General features: G+C 53.1%; 1 protein-coding gene across 3 annotated transcripts in view; it reads left to right on the plus strand.

Annotated features, from left to right (window-relative positions):
- Positions 1–24,634, plus strand: part of KLHL29 (kelch like family member 29) — a 295,554-nt gene that overhangs the window by 209,996 nt on the left and 60,924 nt on the right. For all 3 annotated transcript variants that reach the window (XM_032497107.1, XM_032497108.1, XM_006192714.3), the window contains one exon: positions 23,246–23,387. In XM_032497107.1, coding sequence (XP_032352998.1) covers positions 23,246–23,387 — 142 coding nt within the window. The remainder of the gene's footprint in view (positions 1–23,245; positions 23,388–24,634) is intronic.

A 24,634-nucleotide genomic window follows, 5' to 3' on the forward strand; every position in this document is an offset into this window, starting at 1 on the left:
TTCTGACTTCCAAAGCTAAGGAGCATCCCAGGGGGACCCCTACGTTTGGTTTCTGTTTCCCATTTCAGAGCTTTCTCTCTGGGTTAGAGCTGTGACCACATCACGGTATGTTTGCCCAGCCCAGCTGGAATCGTAAGCTGGTGAAATAGAAATATCCTTGTGAAAATAGGAACACACTTTTATTTACCAAAGGTACACGAAACCTTTCACTGGTCTGAAGGGTTTCCATTTTTTTGCCTTTCGTCTCCTCCTCTCAGCTCACTTTGATTGCCCATAACATTAACCTTCAGAAAGAAACGAAAGTAAACAACCTGGCAAATCCGAGTATCTGATTTCTGCATCCTCTTCAGGCAAGGCAGCGGCACCTGCCGCAGACCCTCTCGGGACCTACCAGGGAGGCCTCCATGAGCGTCCCACCCACCCCACACCTGCCCCTCGTCCTCTTAGGGGAAGGGAGTTCCTTGCTGGCTTTTGGTCACTGTGAAGCTCTCATACATAACAATTCACTTAGCTTTCCCTCTGTCCAGCTGGCCTTGGCAAGGCTCAGCCACAGCTCCGTGCTCTTGGCTCTGTAATGGGAAAAAAAGGAAGGAGAATGCATTCCATGCAGGACTTGTTTTTTGCGGTCAGTATTATTTTCAGGGGTGTTGTGTTAATAAGGAAAGGCTGTTTCTTGGAAAATATCACCTTCAAGTACTGTGACTCTTTTTCAGGTTATATAAAAGGGCATTAGGCAAACACTTGGAAATTCAGCAGCTTCCTTTCTTGGGAGCGCACACGCTGGGTGGACAGGCTACAATGCGCCTCTGGCAGCAGCCATGCAGAATAGGAATAGGCAGCAGTTACCTTCCTGATCAGCCTTCAGCCTGGATGCTATCAGCAGTACTAAAGGTTACAGCTTTTTCTGTGATACATTGCTTCTTCGCAGAGTGTTAAAGATGTTTTGAATCTATTTTTTAGGAATCTTGAAACCACCAGTGGAACATTTTTGATGTTGTGGGTAATGCGTAAAGCAGCAGCTGGGCGGGGAGAGGTACCCGAGGGTGCTGGAACCACAAAAGACACTGCCTGTTATAGTTTGAATGGTTAGGAAGCAAGCAAGGTGGGGCATATGCTGAGATGTGGGAGCAGAGGTGGCTGGGAAGTGGCATTATTTCTTTTATTTGGGATGGAGAAGAGGCAGACAGACCCCGCCTCTCCTGGGAGTGGGCAGTATTTATCAGAAAGGAAGAGCTGGAGGAAAAGTCCTGTAATCACGGAAGGAATTTTCAAGCTCTGCTTAGCATTCTTATTGTTTTGGCTTTTTTGCTGCCTGGACTCTCCCTCCCCAGAGGAGATTCATATGAAAATTGCAACAAGGAGTGATATCATTGTGGAAGTTGTAGTAGATGGTAAATTTTATATGTCAACTTGACTTGACCAAGCTGAGGGCCAAGATATTTGGTCAAATGTAATTCTGGGTGTGTCTGTGAGGCTCTTTCTGGGTGAGATCAACATTTGAATCAGTGGAGCCAGTAAAGCAGATCCCTAATGTGGGTGGGCCTCGTCTAATCAGTTGAATGTCTGAATGGCACAGAAAGGCTGACCCTTCTTTGAATAAAAGGGAACTCTTCATGCCTGACTGTTTGGGCTGGGACATTGGGGTTTTTCCCTGCTTTCAGACTCAAACTGAAACATCAGCTCTTCTTAGGCCTCGAGCCTGCCAGCTTTTGGACGAGAACACACACCATTGGTTCTCCTGGGTGTCCAGCCTACCAACTGCAGATTTTGGGACTTCTCAGCCTCCATCATCACTTGAGCCAATTCCTTATAAATAAACCTTATAACGTATATCTCCTGTTGGTTCTATTTCTCTGGAGAACCTTGAGTGACTAATACAGATGGCATTAGTAAAGTAGGGACTGAAACATTACAATCGTTCCTGAATCTATAACCTGACCAGATCAGCTGTGTCCTCTATAAGAGAAAAGGGTCACTGAATCCCCAAAGTGTGCAGAATGTGGCCAGTGGCTCCAGAAAGCTCTCTGGCCACACCTCTCTGCTGAGAAAATCAGAGGCCATGTATTAGGAAATAGGAGAAGGTGATGTGAGGGAGAGGGAAACGGGCACAGCCCTGGGCTCACCTGCCTCGCTCACCTGGCGCCTTCTGGCTCCTCCCACCCAGAATGCCCCTTGGAAGAGCCGAGGACTCAAGCAGAGTGGGCCTGCTACCCAGCTCCACATCACCTGCTCCCAGCCTGCCTGGGCCTCCTGATGGCAGGTTTAGCGCATGGATCTGCTGAGCTCCGGGAAGTAAAAGCTAACATTATTCCAGTGCTGCAGACACCCTTTGACTGTGACTGAGACCCAGGTCAGTGGAAGAGTCCCTCCCACCCCTCAGAACTGCTTTGGTGGAAAAACAGAAAACCCTCTCACAACCTCAGCAGCTGCCGTCTCACCCACTGCATCTCCCCAGGCAGCCATTGGCCACAGAGAGGTCCTGATTCCTTTCTACCTGCACAGCCTCTGTTTTTGCCCAGTTGTCAGGGCCCTGGGGCTGCTGGGAGGAGCAGGAAGGGGCTGCAGGGCACAGCCCTGGACTGGAAACTGAGAGGAGCTGAGAGTCCTACCCGAGAGACTGGCTATCACCTGGCGTCCACACGTAATGGTCAGCTATGAGCCGTTCGTTTATGGGGTCCATATGGGATGCGGGCTCCAGCTGGTACAGAGTCTATCACCCACCCAGGCACTATTACCAAGAATGAAAATAATGCCAAGCTTTATAGCTCAGCAGTAAAGCAGACAGGTGTTCTAACCAGACCCAGCTTCACACCTCGACTCCACTTTGTTAGCTGTGTAACTCTGAGCCCTCTGAGGCTCACCTGTGAACCTAGTTATGAGGCATAGATAAGATTATGTAGTAAAGAGTTTAGTTCTGTGCTTAATAAAGTTGGTGCCCAATAAAATATTGTTATCATTTTCCTATTAAATCATCAGCACCTTTTACCAGGTATATTAATACCCACAAGATGACATGTGATGTTAGAGTGTTGGCAAATAACATCATCCCATGAAAATGATGCCAAAATGAGTCTCAGTGACCCAATGGAGTGTTTTAACTGGGGGAAACCCAAGAGAAGCCCTATGAAGTTACTATTTCATTTATACTCTCATTCATTCATTCAACAAAAGTTTACTGTGCCAACCACGTCCAAGTCCAGGCCCTCAAGGAGCTCACAGCCTGGTAGAGGAAGCAGATGATACTCTGTGAGGAATCCCAAGATCAACAGCCCTGAGCCCCATTACAGCTCAGAGGAGGAAGAGACACCCCAGACTTGGGCACAGGGAGTGGTCAGGGAAGGCTTCCTGGAAGAGGTAATGCCAGTGCTGAAGTTTAAGTTCCAGTTAGGCAAGCAAAGAGATGGTGGCAGAGCTGGACTATAAGTGCAAAGCCAGAGAGACAAGAAGGAGAAGGGGTAGGACTGAGAGGGAGGATGGTAAGGCATGAGGCTGGAGACCAGAGAGGGGTCTGGTCCTGGAGGGACTCATCGGCTACATGGCTGGGCTTGAGCTTTGACCTGAAGACAGCGGAAGGCCCCTGGGGATTTTGAAGCAGGAGTGGCATGGCCAGGTTTGCATTTTCTGAAAGCATAGGAGGGGCCTGCTAGGTTGCCCACCTTGGAAAGTTACAGCCTAGAATGTAGCAGTGATGCTTCCTTGTAAGAACATCAGAGGGGACCCCCCCCCCCACTCGGAGGACCCTTCAGGCCAGGATGTAGCCAGGCCTTCACTGGAGATGCAGCACACACTCTGCACAAGTGGCAGATCCCCTCTCACAATGCCCACTAGTCCTTGTGGGGCTTCTATGCAATTTCAGTACAGGTGATTTACTAGTCAGAGTTCTCTGAATAAACCAATAGAATGTGTACATGTAGTGAATATTTATTGTAAGGAACTGGCTTGTGTAATTATGGGAGCTAGAAGTCCAAAATCTGCAGGAGGGCCATCAGGCTGGAGACCCAGGGAAGAGTCGACGTTCACATCCAAAGGCGGTCTGCTGGCAGAATTCCCTCTTGTTCAGGGAGGTCAGTCTTTTGTTCCTTCAGTGGATTGGATGAGGCCCACCTACATTGAGAGGGCTATCTGAACACTCAAAATCCACTGATTTAAATGTTAATCTCATCTAAAAACACCCTCACAGAAACATCCAGAATAACGTATGACCAAACTTCTGGGCACTGTGGCCCAGCCAAATTGACACACAACATTAACCATCCCAGGCGCACCCCACCGCCAACGTGGACACATGGCTTAGCAAGGAGAGAAAGGCGCTGCACAACCACATACATGCCGCAGCTCAGCCACACCAGATGTGCTCGCAGGTCCCTGCTCTCCGACAAACTACCTGCTACCCAGCTGTCCCTGGACAAAACCTCTGGCTTCCGGGAGCAGCCAAACATATGTGCAGCAGGAAAGAGGGGCCTCTCTTTTGCAGGTGGCAGATTCCAACCAGAGCCCCTGCTCCTCGGTCCCTAGACTTGGTGATTGCCCCTCTGCTCAACCCCTGCTAAAAGGGAGAAGAGAATGTGAATGACATGCTTTAAAATAATGGGTCTGTGATTGTCCCCGCTGCAGGTGAGGCTCTGAGCCTATTATGTCCCACTCGGGGCATCTCCAGGGCTGCACTGAGAGCTAGGGCTCACTTCTCCTGAAATTTAAGTGCCTGGTCCCAGCCTGGGCCAGTAGGCTATTTTGAGGGTGATGGGTACTCTAAGAGGGGTCTAGGGCCTCAGCATGACTGGGGCATAGAGAGAAATGGATCTGGGAAATGGGTCCACTCAATGGAAAAGCCTTGGCTGTGGCTCCTATTGAAATCCAAGCATCCCAAGTGACAGGAGTCCTGACACTGATTTTAGAAAACCAGGTCCCAGGGACCTGGAAGCGGACCATAGTCTGTGATGACAGAAGAGATTATGGTCTAGAATTATGAACTGATCGCCGAGTCGCAGAACGCAGAGGGGAAGCCTCCTCCCCTTTGGTGAAAAATCAATGCCTAGTGTCAGGACTCTCTATTGACAGCTTGATTAGAAAGAACTCAAAACTCACTTCGCCCTGGAATCATACCAGGAAGAGAGAGATGGAGGCATTTCTGGGGCCTTGAAGCCAACAACTGCACTAAACGCAGACTACCCCGCCCCACCTTCTCAGAGCATCCTGGTGAAGCATGCAGTAGCTCGGCCACACCCAATGTGCTCACAGATCCCTATTAAGACTTCATTCACCCCTCAAATCGTTACTGAGCACCTACTATGTGCCGGACCCTATCCTGGCTATAAGACACAGTCTCAACGTCCAAGAATTCATGATCTGTTGGGAAACAGATGAGCTAATAGGAATTATAATCCAGGAGCACATGGGGGCTCCATCCCCAGAAGTGATACATGTGGCCCGGCTGGGGAAGAGGGCTGTTCAGGGAAGGCTTCTCCGAGGAGGTGATGCCCAAGCTGAGTCTTCAAGGGTAGGATGGAGTGAGCCCTGGTGAAGGGGAGCCCAGTGGACACACGGAGGGGAAGGTTTGGGCCACGGCATGGAGAGAGGAAGCAGCAGACTTCCAGGGAGTGCTGGTGAGAATGAAGTGCCAGGGCAGGAGGGGCAAGAGATGGGGCCAGGGATACCAGGGGGCTTTGGGAACTACGTCAGGGAGTTTGGGCTTGACCCCTTAGACTACGGACTGCAGGGTTTTAGAGGGAAGAGTGATGTGATCATATTTACATTTTAGAAAACTATCTGGCTGCAACAGAGGATCAGAGTAGGGCGGACCCCACAGTGACAGGACAGCCAGGTGGAAGGCAGGCGTGGGAGGCAGGGAGACAGGGCTGCTGGGGAAATACTGAGACGAGCATCAGCAAGGCTGCTGGTGGGTGGAGAGTGCGGTGGCAGGGAGCTGGGCTGTGAAAGCTGAGGCCCTGTTCTCACCTTGGTGACAGGGTGTAGGGGAACCAGCTCAGGGACTGAGCACACAACCATGAGAGCAGATCCGGGCTGGGGAGGAAGACATTGGGAATCCCGTGAGGACATGCTGAGTGTGAGGTGCAGGTAGCACATCCAGGCGGAGATGTGCAGGAGGCGTCTGAATATGTGGGGTCTGGAATTCAAAGTGGCAAAGACGTGGCAGTCAGGCGATCATGAGAAGAACATTACAGAACCCTGAGAAACACCAGCAGTTAAAGAGAGGAGGCCAAGCCCACAGAGATGGATGTCGAGGCCAGCGTGCCTTGCATGATGAGAACTACCACGTGGGCAAGGCTGTGTGGTCCTGATCATGGGACCAGCGGGCAGGGAGCTACTGGGATGTTGTCTTAATGGTGTTCAGCCTGGCAGCCAGAGGCATACGCCCCACTGCAGGGACAGCCTTGGAGGAGGGACCAGGGTGCTCCAAGCCCCAGTATCCTGGTGGGGAAGAACCAGCATTTGCCTGTGCAGGAGGCTGGTCCTGCAGAGCAGCTGATGCAGGGCTCTCCGACCTCCCCCAGCAGCAGCAGCAGCTGAGGCATGGGATCCGCAGCCCAGAGCCCCGGGCCCTGCCTCATCCCGCCTGAGGGAGACTGCCCAGGGCAGAGAATGGGAAAGCCCCCCAGGCTAAAACATGCTGCTGTTTTCCAACTGCCCAGTTTTTAAATGTGGCCCGGAGCAGGGAAGGGTCTTGTCTGTGTGGCCCGGAGCCCAGGCCTCCCGACTCCCAGGCCACTGCCCTCCTGCAGAAGCTTGGGAAAGGTCGTGTCTAGAGCATCTGGGGGAAGAGGAGTGTGCGTGGCCCTGGTGCTGACGGGAAGGACTCCTCCAGGCCAGCAAATGGGCACCCCAGAAAGATGTGAAAATGCTGAGCCCCCCAGGAGAACAAGGGGAGCACTCATGTGTTTTAAAATAGAAGCCGCCAAAAAATGTGCAACAGAAGGTCTCCCCCTGCCTTTGGAGAGGGCTCACCAGACAGGCTGCCTGATGCACATCTGTAACAGGCCCTGGGCGGGGTGCGGGAGGCGGACGGGGGCGAGGAGGGGGTAAATTATACCCTCCTCCCCTTCATCCTGAAATTTCCGCAGCCTCCTTCTGCCTGACGCTCAAAGTGAGCCCAGAATGACGTCACTCTGAGATGGTTAAATGCAGCTCTGGGGATCCAGGGCCCCAGCGTGAGGGGGCCACTGCACTTCCCCCGAGGCTCGAGGCTCAGCAGAGTCGGGTCGACTAGGGGAGGTGGGAGCACATGTCAGGGCAAAGGGGGAGATGGCGTTGGTGCCTGCCAGCTGCTGCTCTTCGTACCCTGGCATGTGAACACGTGGGAGGTGCATGTGTGTCTTAGCTCAGGCGGCCGTAACGAAACCTAACCTGGGTGGCTTGTGAACAGCAGGCATTGATTTCTTGCAGTTCTGGAGGCTGGAAGTCCGAGATCAGGGTGCCAGCACGATCAGGTGCTGGTAAGGACCCTCTTCAGGGTTGCAATATGCCGACTTTTCCATGTGCACCCCCCCACAGGGAGAGCAGAGAGGAAGGAGGCAAGCGCACTTGTCTTCTTCTAAGGGCACTGGTCCCTTTCATGAGGGCCCCACCCTCATGACCTCCCAAAGGCCCACGTCCTAATACCATCACGCAAGGGTTAGGATCTCAGCATATAAACTCTGGAGGGATACACACTCAGTCACAGTGTGTGAGGACACTTGCGACTACTGCTGCAATGCGAAATGTTTATTATGCACAAGCACTTGTGTGTGTAAGTGAGGCCACAACAGCAGCCCCTTCCGTGAGCATCTTGTGCGAGGAGTCAACCAGGCACTTCCCATGCACATCCTGACTTAGACCCCTCCTCAGGCCGGGGAAGAACAGGGTATCTCCTTGTACAGGTAGAGAAACTGAGGCTTAGAGACATTCAGTCCTTACCAGGGGGACTTGGGTAATGAAGGAACAGGGGCACTAAACCCCTCACTCTGGATGCCCTGATGTTCTGACCCCAGAGGCATCGTGCTCCCTGTGCCCAGAAGGGCACATCGTCCCCTGCTTTCATCCCCACCACGCCCCTCCTCCTGTCGCTCAGGACTCAGCCTCCTCCTCCAGGCAGCTTTCCTGGACCCACATGGCTAGGTAGGTGCCCCGCTCTGTCACAGCACTTGATCTCTCCAGGTTGCACCTGTTTCCTTGCCTGTCTCTCTGACCACCTGATCTGCTGGAGGGCAGAATCCTTGTCCTACTCAAACCACAAAGGATGGACAAATGGTGGTCCCAGGAGATGGAGGACAGTAAACTCCAGCTCAGGCCCCTGGACCTGGCCATCTGCTTCCAGACCATCGGGCACCACACTCCAGCATGGGCTTACCCTCTCAGCCCTAACTTCAGTGTGTGGCTTCCTCAAACTGGAGCACCTCCTGCTTTCAGGGCCCGGCTTTAGGCCTCATCCTTCTACTGGGCAGGCCTTCCCAATGCTACGTGAGTGCCGGACAAGAAGCCGGCCGTCTGCATGGGTGATAGCAAGACAGCATCCACACACAGCACCCTTGTGTGTTCGGCTCGGATCTAAGTCCTTTGCACTTATTAATTTGTAATCCTATAGTGAAGGTCTGGACTTTTCTCTATTTTAGGGGTGAGGAAAGGAGGGTACGGGGAGGTCCACCAGCTTTCCCAGCTCACCCCACTTGTAAGTAGCAGAACTTGCATGTGAACCAGGCCGCCCAGCTCTAACCACCACATACAGTGAGAAACCCCATCCTGCCCTGAGGAGTTCAGCGTCTGGTAGGGGAGACAGGCTTCTGCTGCCACAGTAGGCCCCGGTGCAGAGGAGGAAGCCATCCCACACAGATCTCAGGCCTCAGACAGAGCGTCAGAGGTAATGAGGTAGACTGGAATGTGCTAGAACATCTATCCCTCCCTCCCTGGAGAACTGGCAGTTGCCAGGTTCCAGCGGGCCTGCCCAGTGGGACTTGGAGGCCTTCGTGGCCCCTCGGTGCTGGCCTGTGCCCTGCGGGAGGGACGGGCCCTGGCAGCCCTGCGCCCAGGTTTACACCATAGTGGCCGGAGGACGATGCACTGTCTGGGGCCAGTCTGTTTGCCTGCCCCTCGTAGAGGGAACGGGCTGTTTTCTCCCTCCTGTAATTGTTACCATCTGTCTCCCTTCATCGTGTTTATTGATGTTTTCTTGTTTTAAAGCTGAAATGAGTCAGATTGGAAGCTGATTTAGGAAAAAGTGTCTGAGAGGGAAGCTCAAAGTGGCCATGGGGGACTCTGTGCTTCAGGGCCACTGGAGGGAAAAAAAGAGTCCATGGGGCAGACAGGGGGTGTCTGCCAGCGTCACCTGCCCTGTGGGGGCTGGATCCCCGCCGCAGCCCGAGCAGGCTGGGGCTGTGTGGGTCTGTGCTGGAGTGTGGAAGCCATGTGTGGGGGCTTGGTGTGTGAGCAGGCAAGTGTGTGTGCATGCACACTTGTGCACCCACGTGAACATTCAGCGGCCATTCTATCGGGGATTTTAAGTCAGTACCTTGTGCGTCCCTCTTCCTATCCCCATTCACCAGTCACTAGACTCTTGATTCCTTTTTTTTTTTTTTCTTTTTTTGGGAGTGGGGTGGGATTAGGTTTATTTTTTTTAATGGAGGTACTGGGGATTGAATCTAGGACCCCGAGCATGCTAAGCATGGCACTCAATCACTGTGTACCCTACCCAGCTCTTGATTCCTTATTGCTGTTATAAACCAAAGAAGGGTGCCCTGGGACTCTGCCCCTGGCTACCTGGGTCTGCGGGCCCAGCACAGCTCTGAGACCTTGACCTGCAATTCAGACCAGCTACCACCAGAGCTTGCGGTGCCCTGGCTTTGGGCTCACGGTCAAACAGCAAGGCTTCCTTAGATGTGGTATGTGAATCAGAATCCAGCCTGCTTTCCTCTCCTTTGTCCTTTTGTAATAATCCATAGCCTGGGGTTGGGCGTTGGGGGTGCTCTGGCTCCAGCAACCCAGAGAAAGGGGACGTAGAAGGAAAACTCTGCCTTGAGCACAGCATCCTTCATGCATTCTTGGGCTCCCCTAAATGTAATAATAGCTGCCATCTGCTGAGCCCCTGCTTTGCCCCAGCTTCTGTGATAAGCCCTGGAAACGCGGGGTTTCTACTCCTCGCCAAAATCAGTCTTTGGAAGGAGGATTATCAAGCCAGTTTCCTAGATGAAGGAGCAAGGGCTCAGAGAGGTGAATTGACTTGTGCAAAGTCACAAGGCAAGTTAGAGGTGGTGCAGGCCTCAAACCCAGACCCTCCACCTGAAGGGCCAGAGCTCTGATCAGAATGAAGATGGGACGTGCTATCAGGAGGCCCACGTGCTACCAGCTGGACAACTGTGTGTGGCCTCCCAGGCTGGCTGGGTTTCCCCTAGAAGTTCTCTGATCCTGCTTCTGCCCTTGTACCTTTCATTCCAAGCCCCTCCTTCCTGGGAAGCCACCTGGCATGTGCTCAGCGTCACTGCATGAAGCAGGGCGTGCATCTCACTCCACTTACTGAGATGTTTAGGAGCAAGCAAAGGAAACTTCTTGTGTCTGCATATTTAAGCGCTTTTATTAAGTGGAACAAGCTATTTCTGAACACGAGAGTGGCCAACAGCCTTAGAGGAAATTAAAATGAACCATGACAATGGAAAATTGCACAGGGGCACGGCGGATTCTCCGGAGATAAATACAACAAGGCTTTCAACAGCATTCGGGAAAGACTAGAGATCATGGAGATTATGTTGTGAGAGAAAAAAGCAAACCACCAGAAAATTAGAGCTCAGGCTGGTGGGAGGACCAAGCGTATGCTGGCCAGGCCTGTGGGTGGCCCTCCACTGAACACCTTCAGGGTCTGCTGGACAAAGTAGGGCAGAGAGACAACAGGCAGATAAAGCTCAACCCAAGTCAGCAAGCATTTTCTCAACATCTACTGCGTGCATGCTTATGTGTGTGCAAGGGACTGAGCAGTGTTCCCCCCAAAATTCATAGGGTTGAATTCCTCCACCCCCCAATGTGGTGGTATTTAAAGAGGGGGCCTTTGGGAGATAGTTTGGTTTAGATGAAGTCATGAGGACGGGGGCCCTCAGGATGAGACTAGTGTCCTTATAAATAGAGGAAGAGACTAGAACTTTCTCTCTCTGCCGTGTGAGGCCACAGTGAGAAGGCGGCTGTCTGCAAGCCAGGAGGAGAGCCCTCGCCAGAACCCCACCATGTTGGCACCCTGATCGCCGCCTGCCAGCCCTCAGAATTGTGGGAATTTCTGTAGCTATGTCACCCAGTCTATGGTATTTTGCTATGGCAATGCAAGCTGACTAATATAGGGGGGGGACTGAGATGGACACCCCAATCTGAGCCTCAGAGAACTCCTGGGTTTTGAGAGTTGTAAACTGGCACACCTAAGGGTTCAACAGATACCGGCTGTTATGATTATGATTCCTCCTGTGCACTCCCCTCGGCCAGAGACCACTCATTGCTGTGTCTCCAGCACAGGATAGCTTCTCAGTAAGTGTGGGGTGAATGAATGAGTGACTGAATGATACGTCTGACGGTGGCAGGCCCAGGCCTGGAACGGGCGGAGCTGTGGTATCCAGGCAGCAGTGCAAGGAGGCGAAGGGAAGGAAGCCCACACAGCCTGCTGAGGAAAGGGTGTCAGTTGAGGGGCTTTGTCTGGATCCCCTCTCCCTGACCCAGGATCCCGGCAAGCAGCCACGGGCAAAAGACCGTCAGGCCATCTCCTAGCCGTCTCCAGGGTGAGTCTGGCCCAACAGCCCCAGGCATGGTGCAGCGCCTGCCCCACCCTCTTGCAGGGCAGGGCCGGAGCTTGACACTGCTCTGCTCACCCAGAGCCCCACGCCTCCTCCCACATCACCCCAGAGGAGAAGGCTTTCCGTCCTTCTACCCCAAGAGGCCCTGCTTCCACCTCTCCCGCCCCTCTTCACCACCTGTTAATGATTTTACCACTTTCCCTCTTGCACCTGGACCTCCAGTGAGTTTAGATAGAATCTGTCTGTACCAGAAAGCTTTCTGAAGCCTAAAAAGATGGGCTGGAGCTGAATGATGCCATTTCCTTAAAAAAAAAAAAAAAAAAAAAAACACTTGACCCACCTCAGTTCTGAACTACTGTAGCTAAGCTGGACTGTGGCCAGAGGGCATGCCCCTCCCTCCGGACCCTGTCTGGGCTGCGCTGCTCTCCCTACAGAAAGCCCAGGTGGGAGAAAGCACCAGGCAGTGGGGAAGGTCAACTGATCAGTGTCCCCCGTAGGGCACTTCCAGAATATTCTGCCGCAGAGCAGGTCATCCCACCAGGCTCCCAGCCCCACACTGCATCGGACTGTAGGCTCCAGTCCTGAGATGCACACCCAGGCACTGACTTGCTTCAGTGAGTCTTGAAGTCCTGGCAGTAAAGCTGCTTCAGCCCCTTCCGCTGTGCCTCCCCATCTGAGGAGCCGCCTCACAGCGACATTTGTGCTGCATTGTTTGTTTCTTTGTCCTGCCTGGCCTCGAGGTGACCCTGCCACAATCCTCCCTCTTATTAGGCTTCTAACGAGGTCGCTGAAGATGTCTGTGTCAGGACCGTCTTACCGGGCAAGAGAGTCAGGCTCTCAATCGACTTCTGCTCGGAGAGTCAGCCGTGAGAGTCACGCAGCACAGGGCTGAGAACTCAGAACTGGTCCCTCTCGCTGGCGAGCCTTTGTCTGTAACAAAAAACAAGGGAGGCTTCATCCAGGCCCACAGCTCAAAAGGTGGACCATGAGTTTGAATAGGAGTGTCAGGTGTTTGTTGAAGGAGGGACCCCAGGGGAGCTGCAGACAGCGGGGCCAGTACTCATTCTTGGGGTTCCTTCTGGCTCGGCGGGTCCTATATGCAAGGAAATCATATTTAATTCTAGAATGCCCTCTTCAGAGGGGCTGGGAGAGCCTTGGGGGCAGAGGGGCCAGGCCAGTCCCCAGACAAGCTGTCCTTAAGAGCCTGCTGCTTCCCCTGCCTGGGGTGGTTAAGAGCCCACTCCAGGAAGGCCTGGCTCCAAATTTCTGTTTGGCGTTCAGAGGGTCGGCCTCGGAGGGCCGGGCCAGATGAGCACATAGTTCAGTAACAGACCCGCGTTTGCCCGCACCCTCTCTTAGCTCAGCTGCCCTGTACAGTGGACTTTTCCTCACCAGATTCACTGAGGATTTCAAATCTGAAGATAACGAAAGCTCCTGGATGTGGCTGTGGTCTGATGTGTGTCTGCGAGTCTGGAGCTGTCCCCGGGGAGGATGGGCAGGTCACAGGCTCTGAGGCTGGGAGGTCAAGGGGTGGTCCCAGAGTCACCACCTGCAGGGCCAGCATTTGGGAAACGTCCATCAAAGATCAGAGCAGGGCTGCCCCTGCCTCGCCTACCTTCCCGCCCACTCTGGCGACAAGAATGAAGCTGGGTCGCCTCGCTCTGGAGGGAGCTGCGTTGTCACCAGTGTGGAGGTGAGCAGGAACAGGCCGGGCAGGTTACAAGGCACATGGCTGTCGGGGGAGCCGTGAGGGCCGATTGAAGGGGGCGATGAAAGGCCGTCCCAGCGCCGCGAGCAGGTGTCCCTCGCTCTCCTCCGCAGCCCCGTCTGTCCGTCTGGGCCACTGGCTCCCTCACATCACAGGCGTCTGCTGAGGGCCAGGCCTGCCCTGCACCTTTCAGCAGAATGAAAGGGAAACTGATATCAGAGGGGAGCTGAAGCACAGGAAAGGCCACTTTCTTTTCAAAGACTTTCGTTTGTGATGGGCTTTTTTTTCTAGGTGATCTTATTTCAAAGCCCCTTTGAAAATTTTGTGGGTTTTTGTAATGGATGAAAAGTTACTTGGAAATGGGACTAAGAAGTTTTCAGTTGAAAGTTGTTAGAGAAACGTTGAAAGCTTTGAGTTGTAAGGTTCCGCCAGATTTATCATTTCCTTTGTCCACAAGGCCCATCCGTTGGGAGGGGGCCTGGAGGAAGGGGCTGGGGGCCTGGACAGGGCACACGAGAGAGCACAGTGCACAAACCGGCCCCAGCCACGGTTGCTTTATGTTTGCAGGGGAGGCCATCTGAGCTGAAGTTTCAGCAAAAATGTTTCCAAGGTATAGACTTTGATGTTGGAAAAGGGAAAAGCAAATATGCTTCCAGAATACTATAGGAAGCTGGGTTCTGTCAAAGACAATGGCTACCACACAGAGGTTTCAAATCAGAAAAATCATTATGAAAGAAGATAGGGCCCAAACGGACTTGAGAGAAGGGGCCAGAGCAACACTGGCGTGAGCCCTGGAACAGATCCACGCTGGAGAACCGGCAAGAGAAGACGCCAGTGAACAGCGCGGCAACCAGGCAAGGCACAGTACAGAGACTGAAGGGAAGAGTTTCAAGGAGAGGAAGACAATGTTAGGGATCAGAGAAAAGGGAGCTGCTGGCTTTGGTGTTGGGAGCTGACTGTCCATTTAAAGGGGATGGTTTCACTGAAGTGCAGGGGTGGGAAGAGTTAAGGAGTGAAAGCTGAGGGTAACAGGGGTGGGTACCAGGTGTCCTGAATTCCATGTGGATGACCACAGAATGGGGGGGAATAGGAAGGCAGATGGATGCTGGAATGGCAAGTGAAGTGGTCAAACAAGGATTTTTTGGTCCCCAGGTTGGAAAGCCAAGGGGAAGGGGCTGGTGGAGAGGGAGAGGGAGTAGGGTGCTGAAGGGAGAGGGGACGTGAGGGGTGGAAGTGCATCACCAGCTTTGGAGAGGGTGCCAGTCTGGGCCGCCCTGGTCTGAGACTGAAGAATTGGCCCCATTGGAGAGGGCCAAGACTTCACTGGCAGGGGTTGGCGGAACACGTCCGTGGTGGCTTATGGTCTCGGGGGTCTGAGTGGGTGGGACAGATGATGGAAGCACACTGGAGTTGGCTCCCTGGCCCCAGCGTGCAGTCAGAGTCAGAGCAGAAGGCCCACTTGGGCTGGACACTGCGGGGGAAGGAGAGGCCATAACTGGTACTCCTGTGGTCACCAGGGTAGGGATCCAGTGGTAACCCCAACAGGGTAAAGTGGACACGGCCTTGATATGGGGCTGTCCACCACAGCAGGGGTGGCCTGGGAACACTCCAGCCATCACAGAGCACTTCTGAGGGTCTTAGAATGGAACAGACCTGGGTTAGAGCCCCAAGTCTGTCATGCTGTAGCCATCATCAAACTTCTCTGGGCCTTACTCTCATCTGTAAAATGAAGGTGAGAGCAGATTTCCTCAGTAAAGGAAATCACATCATGTCTGGCCTGTAGGAGGCGCTCAATACACGTAAGCCATTAGGATGCCAGCAGGCCAGGCAGCCCCCTCTCACCTGTGCCTGGCATCCGTTTATGGCTGGGGTTTGTTGGGTCCTTATGATGATCTAGTAAGAGAGAGAAAGCACCAGAGGTGGTTGATGGTTTCAAATTAAAATGTTCGCAGATGACCCTCAGGCTGGGCACGAAGCCTGGAGTTGCAGGGCCAGGTTAGGGGCTGACCACTGGTCTCTTCAGTTCTATCTCCCACCCCAGCACTTGGCTGCCCTCGACAAGCTGTCCCCCAGGGTCAAGCCCATCTTACTCCGCTCCCTTACCCACCCCCATCACATCCTCTGCCCCCACCCAGGCTCCTGGCAGGACGCTTGCCCTCCAGAGCCATCATCATATTCCGTAATATGATTGGAATCTGAATATATATTTAAAATGACAAGTTTGAAATTAAAATTTAAATAAAGAATTACTTTTCTGTAAGTTGCTCCGAAAGCAGTAATTTAGCAGCAAATTGATAGAGAAAGGTAAGCACTGGTCCTTTAAACCATCGTGCAGTTTCCGGCATGCAAGCCAGAAGTGTCTCAATTTAACACATCATTGGTTAGTATTATTAGAAATTTCACCGGGCTCCAGAGCGCATTGTGGCGCTGCTCAGAAGGGGTGCCAAGGGCGCAGCCTGGGTTCAGCAGGGGGCAGCCTGGTTAATGAGGGCAGGAGGGGCTCTGGAGAGCCTCCCCTGGCCCCCAGTGGGGATTTAACTGCGATTATTTTCTTGTCTGTAGTTCAGTAGCAATCATGAAATGAGAACTGCGAGGCCCATAAATGCCATTTGGTCTTCCCAGAGGCCACAGATTTATAGGTCTGGTGTCTGTCAACTCGTTTTTCAGGCCCCTTGAAACCTAGACTGGGAACAGAAGTCCCTGAAGACAGCATCACCCATCTGGCTCCCATGAGCCACATGAACAAGACCCCAAAAATCCGTCCCAATCAGGACCTGCCCAGCAGCATCAGCCCCTAGGTTCCCCACATTGGGGCACAGAGACCTGCAAACTTGAACGTCATTTCCCCACACAGTGAGGTCTATGAACTGCGTCAGTTGGTAGGCTTGTTAAAGAGTCACATTTGGGTCCCCTACTCCAGATCTACTGAATCAAAAGCTCTGAAAATGGGATCCAGAAGCCCATGTTTTTGGGGTTTTTTTTAACATTATTTATTGATTTATAATCATTTTACAATGTTGTGTCAAATTCCAGTGTTCAGCACAATTTTTCAGTCATACATGGACATATACACACTCATTGTCACATTTTTTTCTCTGTGAGCTACCATAAGATTTTGTGTATATTTCCCCGTGCTATACAGTACAATCTTGTTTATCTATTCTACAATTTTGAAATCCCAGTCTATCCCTTCCCACCCTCCACCCCTCTGGCAACCACAAGTCTGTATTCTATGTCTATGAGTCTATTTCTGTCCTGTATTTACGCTTTGTTTTTGTTTGTTTATTTTTGTTTTTGTTTTTTAGATTCCACATATGAGCGATCTCATACAGTATTTTTCTTTCTCTTTCTGGCTTCACTTAGAATGACATTCTCCAGGAGCATCCATGTTGCTGCAAATGGCATTATGTTGTCAGTTTTTACGGCTGAGTAGTATTCCATCGTATAAATATACCACATCTTCTTTATCCAGTCACCTGTTGATGGACATTTAGGCTGCTTCCATGTTTTCAGAAGCCCGCCTTCTTAACAGCGCCCCTAGCATCTTCTAACATGCACTCACATGAATCAGAGGACCCCTGCCATGGAGGTGGTCGATGCTCTACCTGTGTGATCTTGGAATCCTTGCTCTCATGGATAAACTGCAAGCCCTAGAAAGCCAGCCGTCTAGGTATAAACCCCTGAGCTGACGTAAAAAACCCAGGCACCAAAATATCCTCCTCTGCAGCCTAGATTTCCACCATTAGAACACTGTTCCTTTAAGTAAGAATTGCTTTCTGGCTTTCACCTTTGTAGTGTGAGGGACCCTGAGAGGGTCCCACACTCGGTCCCCGATACACCAGTGTGAATTAGTTTACCAAAAGCTGGCCTCTGTCAGTCCCCATAGGTGGACTTGGGCACCATGATGCCCCTAAGTGCCTTGTAGGGGGAGGGATGCTGAAAAGGAGGTGAGATGTCCACTCATTGCAGGGAGCAGATTGTCCAGCTATGTTCAGTCCTGGAATGGGCAGCTGCTAGCAGGTGATTCCCAGGACAGCTCAGGGCCTCATGGTCGTGGTCGGAGAAGCCTGAGCACCCACGTCTGCTAGGAGCCCCATGGGAACCTGCTCTTGCTGTTCTCAGAGGAGACCTGAGATCCCTCCAGAGTGAGGGGAAAAAGGAAATAAGAGCATTCACTGCCAATGCTGGGCCCAGGACACCAGAGCCACCACCATCCTTGTGCTCCCAAATCAGCGTGGCTCGGCCACTCACCTCTGCAGAATGTGGACTTGGAGCTGTGCTGGTTTCCTCGCATCACCCGGCTCCCAGACTGAAATCTCACTCCAGTGTGTCTAAGCAGCCGGCATAGGCCTGTGCTCTAGCTGCAAGGGAAGCTGGCAGGGCACGTCCTGGCTTCCGCCTCAAGATAGGGGCGAGACAGCGGTGTTCAAAAGGGGCCAGGCAGTGAGGGAAAAATTTGTCAAAGGTCCACTGCAGGGCTCAGGCTACATCAGCAGTCCCTCGTCAGAAGGGGCCCTTGGAATACAAAGCCAGGGGCTGTGGGCGTGTCTCACCAAAGCTGGTCTTTCCCAAGTTGGGTGGGAATTCCTGGGAATCATGAGATAAAAACCAGGCTGCAGATGAAGCTTGGAGTGCAGTCAGCCCTGGGTTGCCCCCTGCTGTCCTCCCTGTGGCTTGTGTCCATCAAGGCCATTTCTCACCCCCCTCAACCCCCTTCCCCTCAGCTGGGTGTGCCTTGGTGTCCTGTGGTGATTCTGGCCCAGAGGAAGTATTGTCTGATCAGTTAAAGCAAGATGAGGGCTGGGGGACTCCAGGCTTCCCTGTGGGGAGGGGGCTCACTGCTGTATTCAAGGACACTCAGCAGATGGCAGTCCCTACCAGTGTTGTCACATCCACACCAGTGACAAGAGTGTTCAGACTTGCAGGCTCCAGTCTGTGGAGGCAGGTTCCTTGGCAAGAGAGGGACATGAGTGCTGGCACTGTCCTTCCCCCTAGAGGAGGCCCACGTGAACCCCGGAAGTGGACTCCGGAGTCTGGCTCTGCCAAATGTATCGAGGCTGGAATCACACCAGCTGCTGTGGGGTTCTTTGATGGCAACTTTGGCCAGAATCACCTGCCTTATTGAGTCCTACCTAGCTTCTGTGGTCCAACATCAGCTCTCCCTGACTTCCAGGCTCCGTTTATTCACCCCCTTCTGACGTTCTTGGGTAAATAGCGGAAGAAGCTGAGTTCTGGTTTCCAGGCGATCTCCCAGCCCCACGCAGGTAGGAGTCAACCTCAGCACGCCACATCTACCATGCCCAGGAGGGGCGAGAGGGGGTCCGTGGACTGGGCCACTAGACCTCCAAGCAGCCTCCGACAGCATCCAGGGCAATGGTGTTAGGGGTCCCAGCACATGAGGCCCTCACGGTCTGGAAAGGTCATCTTCCCAGTGAGGGGAACTCACTGCATCAGGTTTCCCAAGCGCACTAAGCCACTTCACATCTCTGTTCGGTTACTCTTCTGAAGTGCACACTGTGCACTCATGAACCAACAGTGATGAACACTCCCACTGTTGGTCAACACAGTAGTGCAGAGACCGTGCCTTCATTCATTCATTCCCCGGGCACCTACACCCGGCTGGCCCCAGCTGGGCCAGGCACCATGCAGGTCCCTGCCATCCTGGAGCTCACCCCCGTATCGGCCCTGGCAGGTCAGTACCAGCCCTGGAAGGCAGCGTTCTGAGGCTGTGATTATCACATGCTCAGGGCATGGAGTGAGAACAGTCAAGGCATGGGAGGGTCCCAGGGTATCCCTTCCGGTCATCTTTCAAACCTCTCTGACCACCTGGCATGCTGCTGGTCTATATGGCACCTGTACACAAAGAAAAAAGGGCTCCCTCTGGGTGGACAAATTGGCCAAAGCTCCCTCCTGGCTGTCAAAGCTTCGTGGGTGCACAGCCTGGTGAGCAAATGGTGCTCTGTGGGAGGAAAAGCACCTCTGCCCCCCCGGGGGTGTCAGCCCCCTTGTCCCTGCTGCCAGGCATCCTCACACAGTGCCCCGCCTGCAGCCCCACGTGCTGTCCCCTAAATGGAGCAGGGCCCCGGTGCCGCTCTGTGGGCGACGAGTAACTGATTCACCCCAAGCTGATAGAGCACAACCCAGGGGCCCCGGGAGGCTTGTCGCTGGTGGAGGTTCCTGGCCCCTCTGACCTACAGGCGCTTCAGCCCATGGCACCCTTCACAGAGCGTCATCCGTAAAGGATTGGGGTCCTTAGTGTTCTTCAGTCACTGAAAGAAGCGGGATGCTGTCAGCCACCGTAAAAATGTGACCTTTGAAAATTTACAAGAGCTCGGGGTTTAAAAGCTACTGCGTTAATGATGCATCCCATTAGCATCTCATTAAAGGGAAGCAGAGAGAAGACTGCTCGGGCCAGATGATGGGCATGTAGGGCTACTTGGAGGAACCGGGACAGGAGGAGGGCTCTCCTCGGCTGCCGGTCTGTGCTGTTGCCACCGTGTCACGGGAGCAGAGCAAGGCCAGGAACTCAGGGGAGAGGCCAGGTGTCTTCATGGCTTCACTGATGTCCTGGCAACGGCAGTGGGAAGGGTTGAGAGGAGGCTTCTTCAGCCCTCCCCTCCTCGCCCAGCCGGAGCTCTTCTCCTAGTTGTTGCCTGTACATTCTCAGGGGTTGGCAGCCCCCTAGCGAGAAGTGAAACTGGGGGAGTCCTGGCATTTGGGCTGGGGGTGAAGTTGTTGACCTTGGGGACTCTGAACCAAGGGGGAAGGCTTAGTAGGAGCAGAGTTCAGAGCCGGAGCTGCAGACCCGCACTTGGTCACCTCGTGTTTTCTTTGGGCCTAGGGCACTTTGCAGGAGGACGGGGCTCCGGTCGGGCCGAGCTGCCTCACATCACCTGCTGCAACATTCCTCATCACCTGGCCAGCCGGGCGCCAGGGCAGGGCGCCCAGCCCGCGTCCGTGTTTTCTCTGGAGGGAGTGAAGGAAGGAATGTTCATTTCTTTATTTCAATAAAATAAATAAAAATCCTGACTTGTAAGTTGCTCATAGCTTTAGAGGTTGCTAGTGCCAAATAGAATAAGTGAGTCCTTATTTATCTTTCCTGAAGCAAAAAAGATAGGCTGTTTTCCTTCTCATAGCAGCACCACTGTCTCGTACATAAGAGCTCACTTGTAACAGTCATGAAAGACGCAGGCAGGCAGCATGCCTGTTGTAGCCACAACTCGGCCCCCAGCGCCCAGCTTCCTTCTGGGGCTCGGGTCACAGTCGGCTTGGCCCAGAGCAGCCCCTTGAGAGCAGGGCTGAGTCTCAGTGACCGCGCGTCCCCCGTGCCGTGGGCAGGGCCAGGCACAGAGCAGGGGCCCAGGCTTATTTAGTGAAGAATCAACCGACGAACCAGCAAAGGTGCAAGAAAGCAAGCCAGCAGGAGCGTTTTGCAATCAGGGGCCTGAGGGAAAATGGGCAGTTTTTTAAGTTCAGAAACTCCCCTAATTTTAGGGCAAAAACTGGACTTCCTAAAGTGTTAGAGGCTGGCTACCCACTCTCAAGGAGGAGACCCCAACCACCCCTTCTCGTGGCAGTGGCTGCTGTAAAGGCCAGGCCCAGGGCCTCCAAGTTCACAGAGCCTTTCCCTACCCTGTCAAGTTGCCAGGCTGGGGGGTGGGGGGGATCATGAAAGCTGATTCAGCAGTGGGGAAGGGCAGCTGCAGGAGGACCTGGAAAACTTAACCTGCCTCTGGCCTGGGAGGCCGCCAGGAATTCCAGGCAGCAGAGAGGGGCAGCAGCGCCCCCTACTGGCAGGAGGTAGTTCTGTACTGCCAGGGGTGCTGGTGAGGAGGCTGGGGTCTCCACATTCAAATTTCACCCCAGAACAGGGCCCTGAATGGGACATCACACAGGCTCCTTCCCCCAAGATGCTTCTTATGATGGAGGAAGCAACATCTGCACCTCTGAGCCCACCAGCACCCCAAGAACCTGGGAATACAGAAAGGGCTGCAGACGGGGCACACTGGAAAGCTGTCTATTTAGAGAACGCTGTAAAAGCCACGTTATTGTTCCCTAAGTTCTGTAAGACTACTAGAAGTGTGGCAAAATCCCCAGCCCTCTTGCCCACCCGAAGCGCCCATCTGTCCCACAGACAGAAACAGAGCAGAGGCCTCTGATAAGGAAGCTTGTCCACTGAATTGTTCTGTCCTCAGGAGATTCAGTCTCTTCTTTTGTTTCCTGTGCTGTTCACAGAAGCAAAGCTTCTGAAATGCAGGCCAAAGATAAAGTGCAGCCTAATGCAATTAGCTCAGTGCAGCCTACGGGTCCTAATAGGATGTGGCTCCCGCTCCTCCCAGCAGGCCCTGATGCAGGCGCTGTTTGTCATCTGCATTATGTATCAAAGCCCTAGTAAGGCCTTCCTCCCTCCCACCTGCGGGTACTCCCCAGTCAGCCTGGTGAGGAGAGTCCCGCTGCTCAGAAATGCCCAGTAGGGGCCGCTGCCCCCCACCAGCTGGGTCACTTAGTTGGCTTCCAGCAGAAGTCCAGAGCACCGTGTCCTCATCTGAGAGCAGCCTGCAGATGTCCCTTGAGGTTCCTTTGGCCTTCTGTGGCTGTCCCCAGTGGGCATCTGACCCCACCTCACCTTTTACCTCAAACCTGGTTGGGCTCTGGCTGCACTCCTGGGCATTGTGGTCACTCTTCTTGGAACCACCTCTGTTGAGACTTGTGCCCCCTCACATCCCAGTTATCCCAATCCTGGGCTCTCCAACTATTTTTTTCTTTATTTATTATAAATATTATAATATTATAATGGCAATGGCCACAGGAGAAAATTTGGCAAATACAGAGAAGTGTAGACAAGAGAATGAAAGTTTCCTTGAATCCTCTCACCCAAGAATAAATAGTCCTGCTAACATTTGGGGTTTTTTTCCCCTCCTGCACATAGAATTTTACGTGGTGAGGTTGTATTTGTGTCCTTTATGTCCTGCCTTTCTCACTTAACACTATGGTGTAAGCATTTTGCCAACTCATTAAGAACTCTTAGTAACCGTGATTTTTAATGACTATATAGTATTTCACCATAAGGTGGTAGTTCAGGGAGACCAATGCCGTCCTAATGTTTGTTTTTGCCCTGAGGTTTATTTTCACATTAATCTAAGTATCTAAATTAGTGAGTGAGATCTGGGAGCAGGGAACCTGCCTGCTTCTGCAAGGAGGAGCTGAGGGTCCCAGTTATGATGCTCCCTGCCTTCCGCTCTGGTGGCAGGACTGAGCTATCCTCCTAGGAGCCCCAGTCCCCACCCTCCCACGTGTCCTCTGTGGAGTGGGACATTTGGGGCCTCAGAAGCCAGTGTGGGGGCAGGATGGGCCTGATGGTAACGCTTTGGAGAGCTGTCCTCTCACATGTAAAAGGGCTGGGCACCTGGGGCACTGGGCCTGGGCTGAGTACACAGTCAGTGCTCAACACATGCCCATGGATGTTGTTGTGTTTTATTAATAACTCAAGAACTGGGGGAACATCACTTCTCACAGCACAGAGCCCTCCCTCCTTTCTGATGGAGGAGTAGGTGGCGGGGGAGGCACCGGGTGGGTTAGATATTCCTGGAGGCAGGAGCTTAGCAGTGGCAACTGCTACTACAGGGCACCAGAATGCCCTGCAATTCCTGCGTGGAACAGGGTGCGGGGCCAGGTCTCTGCCTCTGGCCCCATGGCTCAAGCAACAGGAGTACTGCTGGAGGGTGGGCCCCGGGGCAGGACCTTTGCCAGGCAGTGCTCACCCTCCTTCTCTGCTTCTCCCCAGGCCCCCGGCATCTCCAAAGCAGACAATCAGTCCCAGGGACTCACGACCAGCATCCGGTGGGGGCAGACGCCCATCAATCAGTCCACGCCTTGGGACACTGATGAGCCACCTTCCAAACAGATGAGGGAGAGCGACAATCCAGGTGTGTACTTCTGGGCGGACAAAGACACCTGCGCCTGGGGCTGCGAGGGGTGTTAGAGGCCTCCTGAGTATCCCCAGCTCCTCCTGTGGTCCTGACCCACAGCCTGCAGCAGCCAGGACCTCAAGCTGCACTGGGGACAGGGCGGGGCTGGAGGCGGGAACTGCGTGAAATTCCCTGGGCAGTAGCTGTGTCTCTACCCATTACTCAAGAAAGTATTGGGAAGGGCAAGGGAGGGAGAGTGACATTGTAGGAGTGACTGAATCTGCTTCAAGTTAGTTGAATAGTTATACCTAAACCTCATTACTCTGATTCACAAAATTCCAAAGTCACATCTTCCAGTGAGGTTTTGCCTTTCCAATGGTTATGTGAGAACCGAGAGGCTCCTCTCCCTCCCTGAGATCTGGGAGTTCACCACCTTCTACAGTACCTCCGGCCTTCTTTGGACAGCTCCAACTATAACAAAAGCCTTCCTTGTTATCTCCCATTGGTCCCAGACCTCCCCCTGGGATACACAGAACATGTGGGCTTGGCCACCCGCACCACGCCCTCCAGGTATCTGAAGACCCTGGCTTATCCCCTCTCCAAGTCTTCTGCAGACTGAACACCCCACATCCTTCACCACGCCCTAGAGCCCATGGCTTCCAGTCCCTTTACCTTCCTGGGGGTTTTTTCCTCTCTCTGCATCGCTCAGTGCCAACCCCCAAAAAAGCTCACAATTGGTCTGCAGCACCTCCTCCATTCAGCCCCTCTACCTTCATCATTGTAGCCTTACATCACTTCTGCTCTGCTGGCAGCCACATCACATCCTGTCTCAACAGTAAGACCCCAAGATTGTCATGGTGGCTACTCTGACCCCTGTCCATCTCCTCACAGTCTGGCTTAAGCAGCTGGGTGTGGGAACCCAATGGCAAGACCCTGTCAATATCTCCTTGTATGACTCTTGGCATCTCTTAGATGCCTGCTTTTATTGCTGACCTATGCCTAACCCTCCCAATATTATGTCCCCTGCAGACTTGGCCATAAGTCTTCCATACTGTCATCAACATCATTAGAGACCTCCCTTTATGTTCCCAGCATCCTCTAGGCCATTCGCAGACTCGTGAATCAATCACCCCTGCGGCAGTACCTCTCTCTATGTTCACCATACGGAGCTCGCCAGCTGTGCTCTCAAGCTTTGATGCGTTTTTCCAGGCTCCCGGGCTAATCCTGGAGAGGACTGAGCTTCAGATGATATGCCTTGTCCTTAA

Source organism: Camelus ferus, chromosome 15 (assembly GCF_009834535.1).
Source record: "Camelus ferus isolate YT-003-E chromosome 15, BCGSAC_Cfer_1.0, whole genome shotgun sequence".
In the NCBI taxonomy this organism is placed as follows: Eukaryota; Metazoa; Chordata; class Mammalia; order Artiodactyla; family Camelidae; genus Camelus; species Camelus ferus.